At 42.9% G+C, this 15893-nt stretch overlaps 1 protein-coding gene across 6 annotated transcripts in view; it reads left to right on the top strand.

Annotated features, from left to right (window-relative positions):
- Positions 1–15893, top strand: part of KIF16B (kinesin family member 16B) — a 287157-nt gene that overhangs the window by 188030 nt on the left and 83234 nt on the right. For 3 of the 6 annotated variants that reach the window (XM_053200271.1, XM_053200272.1, XM_053200273.1), the window contains 4 exons: positions 3591–3743; positions 5626–5722; positions 6710–6760; positions 8132–9799. In XM_053200271.1, the coding sequence (XP_053056246.1) occupies positions 3591–3743; positions 5626–5722; positions 6710–6760; positions 8132–9799 (1969 nt within the window). The remainder of the gene's footprint in view (positions 1–3590; positions 3744–5625; positions 5723–6709; positions 6761–8131; positions 9800–15893) is intronic. The other 3 variants (XM_027069539.2, XM_027069538.2, XM_027069535.2) reach the window with 1 other exon arrangement.

Raw genomic sequence — 15893 nt, 5'->3', positions numbered from 1 at the left:
AAAAAGTGATTCTGTTCGCCTGTGTGTTCTCTGATACAGCAGCCAACGCTTGTGGTCCAACCAAAGCTGAGAAAAGCACCCCCCCCCCCCCACATTTTCTTGCTCCTTAGGATCCTCATCTGAGAATCGTTGGCCTGCCATTGAAAAAAACACTCAAACAAAACCAGAGCCCTTGTCTGTGACTCCACTGACTTATGGAATACGATTATTGTCATATTTGATAAATACGACTGCTTCCAGCTTGCCCCGTCCCCTGTATCTGTCCCCTCCCCTCCCTTTTCTCTTTCCCTTCCCTTCCCCCCTCCTTTCTTCCTTCTTTCCTCCCCTCCTCACCCCCCCTCCCCCGACCATCCCTCCTCAGAATTTTTCCTACCCTCCCCTATTCCCCACATCACCCTCACCCTGGGCCTAACATCTTCTCTGTGACCAGCACTAGTTACAATACAGCATCATCCCTTCGGTCACAGACCACACAGAGCAGGTGCTGATTTCCACTCCTGTTGGGAAACTGAAAAATAGCCCCTTTCCTTCCCTTCCTGATTCACAGTATTTGAAGGAGGCCCCAGGATTCTGTATTAAAAAGGAAACTGCTAAACAAACAAAATTCTCCAGGTGATTCATGAACACAGCAAGCGGTATATTCAAGCACGTGTGGTGATGATTTACTCATGTTACTTTTGGTGTTATGAAAAATAAAACTAGGAACTGGCACTATTTTCATGGTAAAGAAAGAGTATTTATCTTCTCCCACCCATTCCCTGTCACCACACTTCCCACACGGTAGGTTCTCAGAAGGAATAAGTGCATGAAGTCAAGAACACGTTTTTCTGGTAGCCCAGCAGACATGATGCCAAGACTCCCAGAAAGTAGGTAGTCTGCTTGGTATGCAGACATCACCCGCTTTGTTGTCCTGCCCAGCTTTCATACCCGGGCCCACCCCGTTCCTGCCTGGCTGGCCTCGGCAGGCTCTTTGATCTTTGGGCCTCAGTGCGTCCTCTTACAAGAGGGCGGAGGAGACCAGGGGCCTGTGCATTTTCTTTAGCTCCAGACCCCTTGGTCGATTGAGATCTTACCTGAAGCCCAGGTTGGAGGGCCTGGACCGCTGCCCCCTCTCCAGCATTCCAGGCACCCACAGCGCCTCCAGAGGGGCTGCAACCGAAGCCCAGTCGGCTGGCTTGTAGGAGCCCAGCTTGATATTGGCAGACGCCAAGGATCCATACTAACGACAAAGCAAGACCTGAGGCTGGAGCCTCTCTCCATCATCTTGCCTGAACAGGTTGGGACAACCTCCCTTTCAAATGATCTGCTTATACTGTGGGTTCTATTTACCTTTGCTCTCTGGTAATTCCCTCTGGCAAAACAGCAAGAAATAACAATCAAAAACCATAATGCTATTACTTCGGAGAAATAGGTTGGAGTTTTAAGAAAATGATTGCAGGTATGTTATGTAAATGAAATTGCCGGACAAAGCTGCAGCCCCAGGAAATTTAAAGCAGTGGAGGGCACGCTCTCAATTTATATCCTGCAGTGTGCAGTGAGAATGCCACGTGGGCTTTTAGCTTGATGTCCCTGGCTTTTGTCAACCAGCTTCACTCCCTGGCCATTAGTATTAATACTCTATTATAGCGGATACAGTATTGTGATTTCCAGGGAAGTGATTTCCTGATGTCAGCGTTCCTCCAGAAGCCACACAAAGGATGCTTTTGGCTTCATGTGTTTTGATGGAGTAGACTTTGCTAAGACCTAATTCAGGCCAACAAATTCTGAGCTCTTTGCTCTGGCTGTGATGCTACTGCACCTTTCTGTGGGTGTTGGTTTTGTGTGTTATTATCTCTCTGGGTTCTCACGGCTAAGCCAGGGCCTGCCGTGCGGCCTGAGTCAGCCACTTGTGAAATCCCACAAGTGTGAAATTTTAAATTCAAGTAGAACTAGCTTAGACAACAGTGCACTGAACTTGGCTTTCCTTGTTGGCTTCCTTATGAGCAAGATTTAATCCATTCTCTGTCATCTTTTCCACCCAGTGGTTATATAGTCATTGGGGACAAGTGTCACGCAGTTAGAAAGTGGCAGGTCTACTCACCAGCCCACTCTGAGCCACTTCGTCCTCTTGTCTTCATATGTGCTACAATCCTTTCCTGGGACGCCCTGCTTCCCTTGCCACCCATAGAAATCCTGTTGGGGCTTCAGGACCCCATGCCAACAACCCCTTTGCTCTGTGGTATCTTTTCCACTGCCCCACTCCTGAAAGATGTCTTTGACCGACTCTGGTACATGTCATCTTAACTATAAATGTTGGCAGTTACTTGCTTATATCTGGCTCGTTTTCCTTACCATCTCTAAGACTTTGTATTAATATTGTTCCCTTGTTCTTGGCCCACCAACTGGCCCCTGATGTCAATGTTTATGCATTTTTCTTCCTCCTTTGAAAAGACTACATGCTGTGGAAGTTGATGCTTAGTAAGTACTTGCTCATCAGCAGACAGATGAATGGCTGAGTTAGGCTGGGCATTGCCTCCATGGAACCCATGAGTGCTGACCCTGGTGACCTTGTAATTACATCCCTGCGAGTTGAGAACTTGGCTTTCATGTAGGTCCATCAAATTGCTGTTGGTAACACCAGAGAGCTGGTAGGATCATGCTGTGCCAGCATCTGAAGCTAGAATCCTTGAAGTTTGGGACTGAAGGAATTTAGACTAGTTGACTCTTCAGATTGGTGTATGAAAAAATTGAGGCCCAGATTTCATTAACTCGCCTTAGTTCACACAGTGAGGGAGCTGCAGCGCCTATGTTTCCTGGGCCAAATTTACTGGCAAGCTTGGCCCTCTAGCCTCCTGGCCCTGGATCCAAGCATACCCGGGCCAGCAGGAGAATGAGCTTACACACACTTGACCTCATATTGGATGTATCATTTATCATTGGAAATAAGTGTTTGGTTCTACAGTGGTTTAATTTCTCAAGATACTCACCTTGCCTTCCTAGGTCTCTCTCCTGTTTCCCTTTCCCACACCCTCTGCCTTAGCCAAAGTGGATTTCTAGTTTTTGTGACTTAGGCCTTTGTTCCTATTGCTTTTTGTACCTGGAGAGCCCTTAACCCTCATCTCCAAATGCCCAAATTCCTACGGGCCTCTGAAGATTCAACTTAGAACTGCCTTGACCATGCAGATCCTCCTTGGGTTGGTGGTGGTTAAAAATTCTTTAAAGCATAGATCTCTTTTGTCAAACACAGGTATGTAGGGGGATCCCCATATGTGGTCAAAGACCAACTGTTTTGTTGAGGCAGGGGTAGGGGGCTCAGAATCCTGTACATCTACCTCAGAGGATTGGCTCAGCACTGTGGGAATATCTTTGCCCTTGATAATTAAACTCTCTCCAACTTTTGAACACCTGCAGCATTGTTCTGAATCCTTCTCATGGCTCGTTATCCCCTTATACCTTGTCTGATGCATATGTGGCACCTTTACTACTAGAAGGTAAAGCTCTTTGCAAAAAGTGTCTAGATCCCCCATGGTTTCAAGAACAATGTCTCACCCAGTGAAGATGCTCCGGAAATACTGTTCATGAATGAATTCATGTAACTCCCATCTCTGTAGATTAGAGCATGAAATCCAGCAGTTGAAGCAGAAGATCTGTGAGGTTGATGGTGTTCAAAAGGGGCATCGTGGGACCATGGAGGGGAAGTCTCCTTCTTCCAGCTTGCCATCCAGTGCTGAAAAATCTCACCTGGTCCCTCTGATGGATGCCAGGTACTGGACATTAAACTGATGCCAAACTTACATTTGCCATGAGGTTTAATGACTCACTGTACCTTGTATTGTCCAGTGTGCATGTGAAGGGATCTATCAGAGGTGACTAGTGATAGGTGTCTCTGAGATATGTATACTTTGTCTCCATAAATTTATTGCCTGTGGGGAGAGGTATCATTTGAAGGGAACCAAAGATCTGAGGACTGGCCATCCAAACCCAAGGCATTTTGGAGTAGTGTTGTGTGAGAAGGTAGAATTGGAAGGTCCAGGGAAACCACGTCATCTAGAAAGGAGTGAACCAAGGCCAGGCTGAGAGGAACAAAGAAGTAGAGTTAATTGAACCATACCAAGAAGAAGGACCTCGTGCTGACAGTTAATTTATGAAGTCATTAATTACAAATAGATGAAGTCTGTTACAAAAACTGTGCCAGTATATTTGGAATGGTCATGAATAGCATATATACCTGATGTTACTATAGTAAAATGGTTTTCAACTTGAGTGGTATTGTAAATTGCTCTGTGACTTAGAGCTTTCAGATAAGTTGACTTAATCATTCTTTGCCTATAAGAAAGTGGATTATTTTCGTCAACTCCAGCTGTGTCTTGGGGACATTTCAAATTGGGCAGTCATGAGCCCTGGGCAGTAGGTGACATGTATTTGGATATCAAAATGTACGAAGAATGGTATGAGGCTCTGTGGCCCCTTAAATCTAGGTCTGCATCTTCAGTGGGGCTAGTTTAAACTCTAAGTAAAAGGTCCAGAGAAGTAATTCATTTGTAAGTGCCCTTGGCTCTGGGTCAGCTGCACATGATTTTTCTTTCAGTATTGAAAGGTAACTACGGCATTTTATTATCCATTCTTCTGTGCTCTTTTACTTAAAATATTAATCTCTTTGCCTAACATTTCAGGAAATCATCAAGGCATGGTTCATAGTACCGAGATGTTTCTAGGAGTGCACATGTGCTTAGAAAGATGAAACCAGATTATTTTTTAGTGTGCTAAGAAATAAACATGCAAAACAGTTAATTTTAAATAATCCATCTAATCGGTGTCTGTATGGGGGAGGGAGAGTCTGGAGCTAAGCAAGCCTTCCATGTGGGCAGTCTGAGCCACTAGAAAGATTTTAGCTAGAACTAAAATTCTTCGGTCTTCCTGGTTTCTCTGGGTGGATGGTTGTACTTCATACACATTCACCTCCATTCTCTAGGGTACCATATATTTAGTTGACAACTGCTTCAATCATCAACTGTTTCTTGCTTCCGCTGTCTTGGCCACATGCCAGGCAGTTTGAAAGGTAGAGGGGCCTTTAAAATGTGGTTTCTCACAGCCAGGTGCCTATGGAGAGACACGATGGAGCAGAAACAATTCAAGCCATTGTTCCCTTGGAATAGTGAAGATTCATAGAGATTGTGCCCACTCTCCCCCTCCCCTTTAATCCTCTTAAATGACTTTATGATATGAGAAATAACACTCACAATTTTCCATGTGAAGAAACTGAGGCTTGGTGAATGAAGTGTGGGTTTTCAGAGTCTGGTCTGAGGCCGTGGAGCCTTCTGAAGCCAGCGTCTGTGATTCTCCTGGAGCAGGGGTTCCACCAAGGAGAGCCAGGAGAGATGTGGATGGGATCATGTCGTCTCCCTTTTATTCTCAAGATTCTGTTATTAGTCCACTTCTCTCTTGTTTGGAGAAAACCCAGATCATGAACACATGGCACTGCATTTCTTAGAAAGTAGAAAAATGGTCAAGGTCCCGAGTTGTTATGTTTGATGTTTAGAATGAGAGAGCACCTCTTTTTGAAGGGTGTAGTAAACTGAGGATCTCAGATGCCCTCTGTGGTTAGAAATCTTTAAGCGCCACCTCCCCCATCTCTGTTGTTTGCAGGATCAGTGCTTACATTGAAGAAGAAGTCCAACGACGACTTCAGGATTTGCATCGCGTGATTGGCGAGGATAGCAGTGCATCTGCAGATGTGGCGAGGGTGAGCTGAGGGAGCCAAGCCATCAGTCATTTATTTTTTTAAGTTTTTTTTTTTTTTTAATGTTTATTTGTATTTGAGAGACAGAGACAGAGCGTGAGTTGGGGAGGGGCAGAGAGAGAGGGAGACAGAGAATCTGAAGCAGGCTCTAGGCTCTGAGGTATCAGCACAGAGCCCGACGCTGGGCTCGAACTCATGAGATCATGACCCAAGCCAAAGTCGGATGCTTAACCGACTGAGCCACCCATGCACCCCATCATTAGTTTTCAAGGTGACCTCTCCATAAGTTGGTGGAGGTAGTGGTGATGGGCCCCCTTATTATTGTTTCTCGGTGAGAAAACTGAGATGCAGAATGTTCTCTAAAAATTAAATATAGCTTGGGTGGAGCTTAACATGTTATAAATAGTATTGGTTCAAGAGAAACTTTGTTTATTTAAGAATTTTGTACTTCTGGGGGAATTCTTAACTGAATATAGAGTCTACTAAAATGCTTTATTTACTTTGACTTATAAAGATTCTACATGTAACATTTTTCCATTTTCTCCAAAAAATACAACCAATTTCCTTAAGTATTTAATTTTGCTTGATAAATTATCCTGAGTAGATATATAATTTTGCTTTTGAGAAGATATGTATTTGCGATGTTGATTTTTATCAAAATAGAAACATTTCATTCCTATTCCTTAAGTTAATAAGGGTCCTAAGGAAGTTTTATTTCATTTATTTAATTTATTGAGTTTTATTTAATATGTTCATATTATTCTTAGAATTTTAAGATTAGGAATAGATGCTTCAGTTCCCTTACAGGCAGATGGAGCAATAGAGTCATACTTACCTTGGGAATATAAATTCTATAGAAGGGATGTCATTGTTGAGTAAGTATGTTTCTTTAGAATTTTGTTCCCATAAATATTTCTAATCAAATGAGTTTCTTTTCCCTCTATGAACAAGCTATAATTTAATATAGAGCGCTTTTTATTTTCTTATCAGGATAATGAGAAACTCCACAATGGCACCATTCAACGTAAGCTAAAATATGAGGTAGGTAATGATTTTTCAGATTGATAAGGTCGCCTTAAATTATGGCATGCTCGTGTGATTAAATTTTCTTAATGTTTGGTTGCGTAATTAGAATTTTGAAGTCCCAGTGAGATTAATGGCTAATAGGGAAGGCAAGCTATTATATGGACTTAAAATTAAACGGAATCCTGCAGGTTGAAAACTGCTTGGACTTTATTTGAATGGCATGTAACTGTGGTGGAGGCTCCTTGCCCAGTTTTTCATTTGTAACAGTATCCTTTCCCCTGGTCTGCATTTAAAAGGCAGAATTATATAATCAGAATCAGATATGGGGTTTGGAAATGAAACCGAACACTTCTCAATGTTTTAAAAACCCTGCTCATTTTATGGACTGTGAGTTGGCAGTAGTACAAAGGACATACTCTCAGTTGATTAGCTTATTTCTCTGGTGGATTGTCAAACCAAGGTTTATTTGGGCATACGATTTGTAAGGTTTTACTTATAGTATTTTCTTCCACTGAGGGACGTGTCCTTCCCATACATTCCTAAATTAAAAAACAAAACAAAACAAAAACAAACAAAACAAAACTAGGTGGTAGAAGTCTTACAGATGGCGCCCATATATTACAGAACAGAGAACAAGAGGTGAAGGGCTGGGTGTCCCACAGGAGGCTTAGCTGACTTTGGCCACTGCCACGCCTCCACCCGGCTGGTCCAGTAATGACATTGTCTTCCTCTAGACATCCTTCTCTCTAGCAGATAACCTTGTGAAGTGTAGGACGTTGCCTGTTATTTCTTTGTGTCCACTGTGCCTGGCCTGTAGCGGGGAAGCCTTTCACAGTGCTGGTTCGTAGCTCTGGTCACGGCAGTCTAACCAGGGCAGGTATAATTAAAGATTCCCATGAAGTGAACCAAGAGGCAAGAGAAATATGACTGAGGTTGAAATACTTGTCAATTTCCTTTTGGCCCTGTCATCTGATTTTCATTAAGTGTGCCCTGATTACTTTTACATTTTGGACCTACAGTCATGGACTTATTTTCACAACTAAGTCTGACCTTTTGCAAATTGAGTCAAAGATCTTAGGATTTATTTTGGAGCAATTGAAATATTAGACCAAGAAGTGGATACTGTGGATCAATCCGCACAGCATATCTCTTTCAAACACTTGGCAATTTGTAAGATAAATAATATGGAAATTGATGTCCTGTGTGTGAATCAGATCATCCATTCTTAAATCATGTATCAATCAATATGAATAGCTTAGGCTTTCGATTTAACCTCTGCATTAATCTACACAATGAATCCAATGACTGCAGGAATCTTCATGTGCAAAAAGATTTGCAAAAGGTGCTGCCAACCCCCATTTCAACTGTTTTTGACATCTTGAACAGAAAAGGTATCTTGCCCTGCTGCTGCCCAGAGATGTCACTGGCCCTTCCGGCAGAGAAGAGGGGAGGGAGGTGAATCGGAACAACCATCCGGGTCCTCCCACGACACAGAGCATCTCGGCGTCTCCTGCTCCCTCCTCAGCATCGTGCGAGAGAGCCCACCAGCGAAGACATCAGTCCTCCGTACACAAGGTGTGGCAGAACAGTGATCGTGGATACGGTCATCCTGAGTGTGCAGGCTGTTTCCAACCAAAACGTTTCAGTCTACCTGAAATCACATTTCTTAACGAAAGCAACACCAGTGACACAAAACATCAGCATCGGTCCGAACATCTCAGTGATCCGATGACTCATAAAGATAAACACAACTTGGGAATCGAGTCCAGCTGGACTTTGCTGCAAGATTTGTCCCAAGAAGTGCCTCTACATAATGGAAGCAAGCAGACCAGGCAAAGCAAGTTACTCTGCTTGGTCCTCTCTGAAACGGTTTCTGGTGAGGAGGGTGCCTCCCACAGCGTTCCTCAGCATGCACCCGCCGGGAAGTTTTGTGGTGAGCAGCAAGTCGAGAGAGAGTTAGATGCTAAAAAAGCAAACTCTCCACAGTCCCTGATAAATATCAGGACAGAAGGAAACAGCGGGTTGGGCTATTTTTACCACAGGCTGGCAGACCTTTATAAAGATACCAGCAGTCACCTGCTACAGGCTGGCACAGAGGTGATCCGCCAAGCCGGGCATATAGGGAACCTGTGTGACCCCAGGGGGCTCACCTCCCATGTGACGACATTTATCAGAAGACTACCATTTCTGAAACACTTTCCCCTGGACAAGCCCCTGAAGTCACAGCAGGCGTCATCAGAGCCTTATTCTTTCCCCAGAGAAGCTCAGGCTGGCAGCAGCGATCCTGAAGAGGCAGGAGCCGCCAGGCCAGCAGAGGGCACCATGCCTTTCAGAGCACCAGGCCTCACTGCTGCCTCTGCTGCTGCAGGATCCCCAGACTCCTCCGCAAGCTCAGTGCTGCACCTAGAATCTGAAGATTCTGGAAGGAGACCCGCATTTCAGCAGACTCTTGTGCGATTCCCAGCCCAGATGCTGAAACTTCAGGAGCAGCCTCTAAAAGACTTTCTTGAGCACGTGGCTTGTTCCGTACCAGAACTCTCAGGCGACATAAAGGAAGTCAAAGGTGTTTACTGGCTTGCTGTTGCTAACTGCACAGAACCTGACCCTCAGCCAGCATGTTTGCTTCTGCTTCATTCCATGCTATATGCTTTGGTTCTGTCAGATAACCCTTCAGCCTCAATGGGCATTTTTCATGCTCTGCCTCTCTCTGGACTAGAGGAAATCCAAGTCAGCTTTGGTGGGCAGAGCATCAGACTCTTGGGCTCTGCAGAGAGTCTCCTGCTCACCGTATTTAGTTACAGCAAAACCCTCTGTCAGCAGATTTGCAGTGACCTCCTGTGTGTCCTGATGCCCGAGTCTGATGCTGCTGTACGCACTAATCACCCTTTGTTCCAACAAGATCTGGTTCAGCTTTCTCTTGACTGGAAAGCAGAAATCCCTGATTTAGTTTTGGCAGATGGTGTTCGGTTGTCATCCAGATTCCAGGATACCTTGGTTGACATGATTTACTTTCTTCATGGAAATATGGAAGTCAACATCCCCTCTCTGGCAGAGGTACAGTTACTGCTCTACACGACAGTCAGAGTCGAGGGTGACCCCGGCCAAGACAACCTCCAGTCGTTAGTCCCACATTGCCCTTTTGAGGGCACATTGCCCTTTTGAGGGAAGATCGAGTTTTCTATCCCCACACTCATTCTCTAAACACACCTTCTCCACGAGCACAGTTTGATGTGACCAGATGTCGTGCTTTAAGCGAATTCAGGTATGTCGTCGTTCCAGAGAAGGAAACCTTGTCAACCGTCCAACTTGTCTTCCCAGAAAAACTCAGACTCCCATCAGATTCAAGAAATAGCCCAGCTGAGCACTTTGAAGGAGCCCAGAACGTCCATTTGTTCCCTGGCATGCCGTGTCCTGAGGGCAGTCAGAACGTGGCACCCGAGGTCTGGAAACTGACCCTCAGCTCTCAGGATGAGGCTCTGTGGCTCATCGCACACTTGACAAGGCTCTCAGGAGGAAACTTATAAAAATACTTGGCATATTTTTTGAGATTTTTAATAAAATGAACATTATGAGAATAGTCAAGGACCCGGAAAGGCTCTGTGTAGCTAACTGATTTGACACTAGAAAAATGCAGACCTCTAAAATTGAAAATGTAAATATGTTAAGTATCTACAATTAAAAAAAAAGGCGGGGGTAGCAGAGCACTGATAAAATATCTTTATCACCACCCTGCTTCCTTTTCTTGAACCTCAGCCTTGTAAATTTGGGTCTGCCTCATTATTTGTTAGGTGATTAAAGCATTTCTGATTGTTTTTGGCTTCATGTCGACTTCTAGTAGGGTGGCTTGGAATCTGTCTGTGTCTGCTGGATTCCGGCAGGCTAATTTGTGCTGCTTGAAAAAGTGCCCGGTTGGCAGTGACCTTCACTGACATCCTCCGTTTTAGCCATGATTAGGACAGCTCTGTAGCAGAGCACATTAGTAATGCATCAAGCTTCCTGGAAGGACCCAGGGATTTAAAATACCCTCCTCTCACTATAATACATGGAATGGAGACAGCACCACATGCCCTGCGGTGTCTTCTTCCTCAGTTAATTGCCTTTTCCTTCCTCCTTTCAGACTTTTTGACTATTGCTTTCCAACCTATGTGCTTTCAACTCCTTACTTGTTGGTTTAGTTTTGACTACCCTTCCCCCTATGCCACATGCCCCCCCACATGCCAGGACTTTCTCCGAGCTTTTATATTTCTGTCCTGGAAAGACTCTTCATCTTCAAGTCTGACTTTTCTAATGGCTTCTGTAAGCAATCTTATCAGCTGCAGGGTCACCTCAGAAGGCATTCGGCTCTTTCCTCTGGCCGCCCTCCCTCTCCGCCTCCCACCTAACACATCATCACTCACAGCTGCTGACCAGCGTGTTCTGCTGGCCCGAGCTGGTCCACTGGCCTGTCTTCTGAGATGAGTCATGCCCATGGCAGTCTCAGGTATGTCTCTCTTCACAAAGTATGATCCGGTACTCAGCTGCCCTCCTCCTCTGTGAGAGGCTTGAAACTGGGCTCTTCATAAGCTCTTTCTTTTTTATCCATCCCTGTTCAACATTCCTATGAGGAATTGCGTTGCGTGTCTTATATTTATTAGCTATTTCATCGGGTCCTAGGTTTCACAGCCAGTGTTCTCCTGTTTCTTGGATGTGTATGTTCTACTAAATTCCAGAGTCTTAGAAGGAAGGAGGTGGATTCTTCACTGCTCCATCCTCTCTCTTCCACTTCTAGCTGGGATCATGATGAGCTCATTGTAGCTACTCATTGAATGTTGCAGACAGTTGAGCAAATCAGCGATTCCATGAAGCCATTTATATTAGCCTTGGCATGGAGGGGTCATTCTTCTGTTCTAGCGAGACCTTTGGATGATGTACAATATAAATGCCATAGCCCTCTCTTCATTTCTACTCCTGATCACTGATAGGGGCAGTGTCAAAGCTTAACCCAGAAACTCACCGGCTCCCTTTGGCCACAAAGTACAGACCTTCCTTCTTTCCCCCTCAGAACTAACAAGCTACTTAATGTGTTCTGTGCTTCATCATTGATTTTCCTCTCCCCAGGTGTGGGGAAGTAAACAGGAAAGGGCAGGAAACTGGCGAGTGTGTTAGGATCTACACACCGGTGGCTGCTGTCTTATCTGCAATAACCATGTAGAGGCTTTTTGACTTTTTGAGGCAATAGGGTTCAGATGTTTTTAGGTGGAGCTTGTTTTTGTCACTTCCACCCTTCCCCCCATGCACATATACACACCCTGTTGCCTTATAAATGAAGGGTTTTGAGTCTCTGATGAGGATATCAGTAAAATTAGTTAGCTTGTCATGTTTTTGGCCGGAAGATCTACTGTGGAAGGAATTTCTTAAATGAACCATGGTAGCCTTCTAATATCTTATCAATAATTTTCACATAACTTCCCCCTTTTTTTGCTTTTTTCAGAAAATACTTTCTTAAAAATTGCCCCATTGATTATTTTCTTAAGTATCCTTAATAAGAAGCACAGAACTAATGATCATGAAGAACAGAGGGAATGAACTTTAAGATGTTAGCAGAGGGACAGTATAGTTGGGAGGGAAACAGTACATAAGCAGCATAAGAACTTTAACAAAGAATGAAAAATATTAGACAGACTTGCTTGTCTTCATAGATTAAAAAAACATAATTCTATGTTATAAATTATGGTCTTTAATATTGTTCATAGATGGAGCATGCAGCAAATACAAGCATTGCATAAACATCCTGTTATTCATTGTAACATCTTCCGTCTGCTTTATGACCCAGGTAGGCCACAATGAGGATTACATTCAGGTCTCACCACATAATAGAAGAGGCCTCCGGCAATTCAAATTTTACATGTCCCTTCTCTCACCTAAGCATACGTTTTATCTTGAGATCAAGTATGTTCCCTGATATGAGAATTTGATTTACTATCCATGAAGTAAGTAGTAAGGTTGTCATACCTTAGGTTGTCCCTGTAGAGGCCAGGGAAGTAGTGTTTGTGCCATTATCCACTGTGGCTTTAATCCTGCAGGCCTCCCTCTGTCTCCACTGCCTCATTCTTTAGGAGTTCTGGACCTGTGATGCTACTGTAGGGAGCAAATGTGAGCATCTCCATACTCAGCCTAATGGGGGATCATCTCAGTTGTAATGAGTTCTTGCATCAAGGAAAAAAAAAAAAAAGGTTCATACATACTTTGTTCTGTGGCATTTTCATTGTTGTAGCATAGGCCTAAACATTTACATTGTGGAACTTGTTAATGCATTCTAGACAATACCTCTTTGAGTACTTCGAAATACTGATTTCATCTGAATTTGATTAAAATCCATTTTGTTCACAGCTGCCTGTTTTACAGAATTGTGGTTGGCAGGGTGAATTTATTCAGCCTTTGTTGAAGAACATTTAAAAACAGTTTGTCTTCCCTTTCTCATTACTTAAAAAATGTAAGTGCATCTCTTGGAGAGAATACTTATGCTTCCCAAGTAATAATTACAGTAATTTTTATTTACATTCTTTTTCCTACATGATTTCAAGTTTTGAATGATAAATAGATTAGAGCACTTTTATTAATGCTTCTTTGAAGGTCAAGCAGTCTTAATGGCTAGGCCAGTGTCTAGTGAGGTTATTTTGTTAATTGTCTTAATTTGCATGTTAGACAATTCTGATTCATTATTTAAGATATCTTTTGTGATAGGCATTATATCAGTCAGCTCTTGCTGGGTAACAAACAACCCATAAAAAAATAAAAAGATTTTATTTCTTACTGATGGTTGTAAGTAGGTTGAGGTGGCTCTACTTGTAGGCTACGGATCATCTGAAGTTTAGATAGTGTTGGTCTACTCCTGATGTCTCATTTTGAGGTCTGTGCTGCAGGGTCAGTGGCCATAACAATGATGACAGAAGCACAGAAGATGCTGATGCATCATGTCTGCCAGTGTCCCACTGGCCAACACAAGTCATGCAACCAAGTCCAAAGTCCAGGGGCAAGGAACACTCGATCCACCAAGAAGCCATGGAAAGACTGGATATATGCTGCTGCAGGGAAAAGAAAAATTGGGACCAATGGTTCAGTCTGCATGGATATATTATGTCAAGGTCCTAAGGCTCTATTTAAAATAAAATTCAGATAAAGCTTGTAGGACTTCTCCCTAATGGAAGTATTCAGGTACTGGGAAGAACATATGTCATAGGACCATTAAAGTTACTTAGTTCAACTGGCTTTCCAATTTAGTCCTTTCTTGACACCTCCAGGACTGCTCACTCTCTACCTCACAGCAGTTTATTCAATGGAACTGTTCTCATTGTTAGGCCATTCTTTCCATCATCATCTTTATTGTAATCTACACCTGTAGGGCCCATCCATCATTCGCATTCTTGTGTAACAGAATAGAACAAATCTGTTCCACAGTCTGTGTTATAATCTGACTGACCCTTCAGAGAAGACCATTATCTCTCTCACCTTCTCTGATTTTCCTTTTTTACCTCCAACATCCTTCAGTTCCTTTGTTGTTTCTTATCCAACATTGTTTCCAAACCACCACCATCCAATCTCTTGCTAGGGTTGCACCATTGTAATTTTTTAAGACCTCCTTTATAAGGAATGGAACTGAATGATTCAGTTAGTAAGAAGGAAAGAGAGTCTGTTGTAAATCATTCCTCCTACCATTTAACACCTGGTTAAAATCTTTGGTGCTAAAGGTGGCAGTGGATTCCAGTGATAACAATCCAAATCCCCCTTACATTGTGGTTGACAGTGTACCAACTTCTTTCCCATGTATGGCTCCTTTTGAGTCCCACAGTGATCCTCCTGGGATGGAGGAATTATCATCAATCTGCACTTCATATTTGGGAATTTAACTCAGAAAGGATCACTTGACTGAGAATTGGAATCAAACCCGGACCTTCTTTGTCCAGAACATCTATTCTTTCCGCAATGCCAAAGTCAGTTCCTGGTCACATTGTCTGGGTAAATTTTTTTATTGATTTATTCTTCTCATGGGGATGACTATACTAGGGATAAATATTTGGAAGAACTATGAAGTTGATTCTTTTCTGACTTGTAAATTCTTTTATTGGAATTTCTAGACATTGAAGATTATTTCTCTCTTTATGAGTTATTTTTTCCCCCAAAAATTCCTGTGCAGATTCCTTTGCAATTCCCTTGTTCCATTGTATGAACCTTATGTCTCCTTTTTGCTCTCTGCGTTTTTGTCTCCTATAGAAGAGAAGCGTAGGTAAAGTCATAATGCGAATATGGTATAGATAACCTTGTATGCTCAATGTTGCTGCTTTACCTGAAGTTCAAACAATATGCTCTACAGATACCTGAAAGAATCTTCCCCTCCCTCCCAACTTTAATTTCTCTTGGGCCTTAGAACCGAGCACAGATTGAACCAAAACTAGGGCTCAGCAAGAATTAGTGAGTGAAGATGCGTGATCCTTTTGTGGCTAATCATGGACACTGTAGAATTGGAAAGGAGAAAAGTTGATTTTCCCTCCTGAACATCCCAAATTGCCAATGTTTGTGTTTGGTATAAGAACCACTTAGCAATTGTTGCCCTGTTCTCACTTATACTGGATCCATTCTTTAGTCTTTTTAAAATTTCATCCATTTAATGATGAGTTATCCCAAGAAAATGACCATTAAAGGGACTAGTCTTTGATGCTCTAGAGAAAGATGGTAACTAACGTTCTTAATGATTTCAAGTTAAAACATTCATCAGATACCCAGTGTTTCCAAATTTTGAAATAACGTTGATCAACTCAGATCTATATGGATGAAATCATCTATTCTGGTAAGAATCCTGGATCAGGAAATGTTAGCCATCCTTTTGGATTTACCCTAAATCCACTAAAAGTAAATAAGATATTCCACAAATATTTATGTCCAACAGCTTGTCATTTTCTGGGTAGTTTATCCCTAAAGATATATATCAGAATTGAAGAAATACTCCTTTATTTGAAAACCTTTATCTCTGTTTCCTCATGCAAGTTTTTTTAACTCACTTTAAGATAAGGTTAGCACTGTTTCTTCATGCCCTGGTGGTGTTAAGTCCTCACCTTGACCAACATGGTCAGGAGATACCTGTGGCATGTGTGGCTACATCTCTTAGCAGACT

The sequence above is a fragment of the Acinonyx jubatus genome, chromosome A3 (assembly GCF_027475565.1).
Source record: "Acinonyx jubatus isolate Ajub_Pintada_27869175 chromosome A3, VMU_Ajub_asm_v1.0, whole genome shotgun sequence".
NCBI lineage: Eukaryota > Metazoa > Chordata > Mammalia > Carnivora > Felidae > Acinonyx > Acinonyx jubatus.
This window is presented reverse-complemented; position numbering and strand designations above follow the sequence as displayed.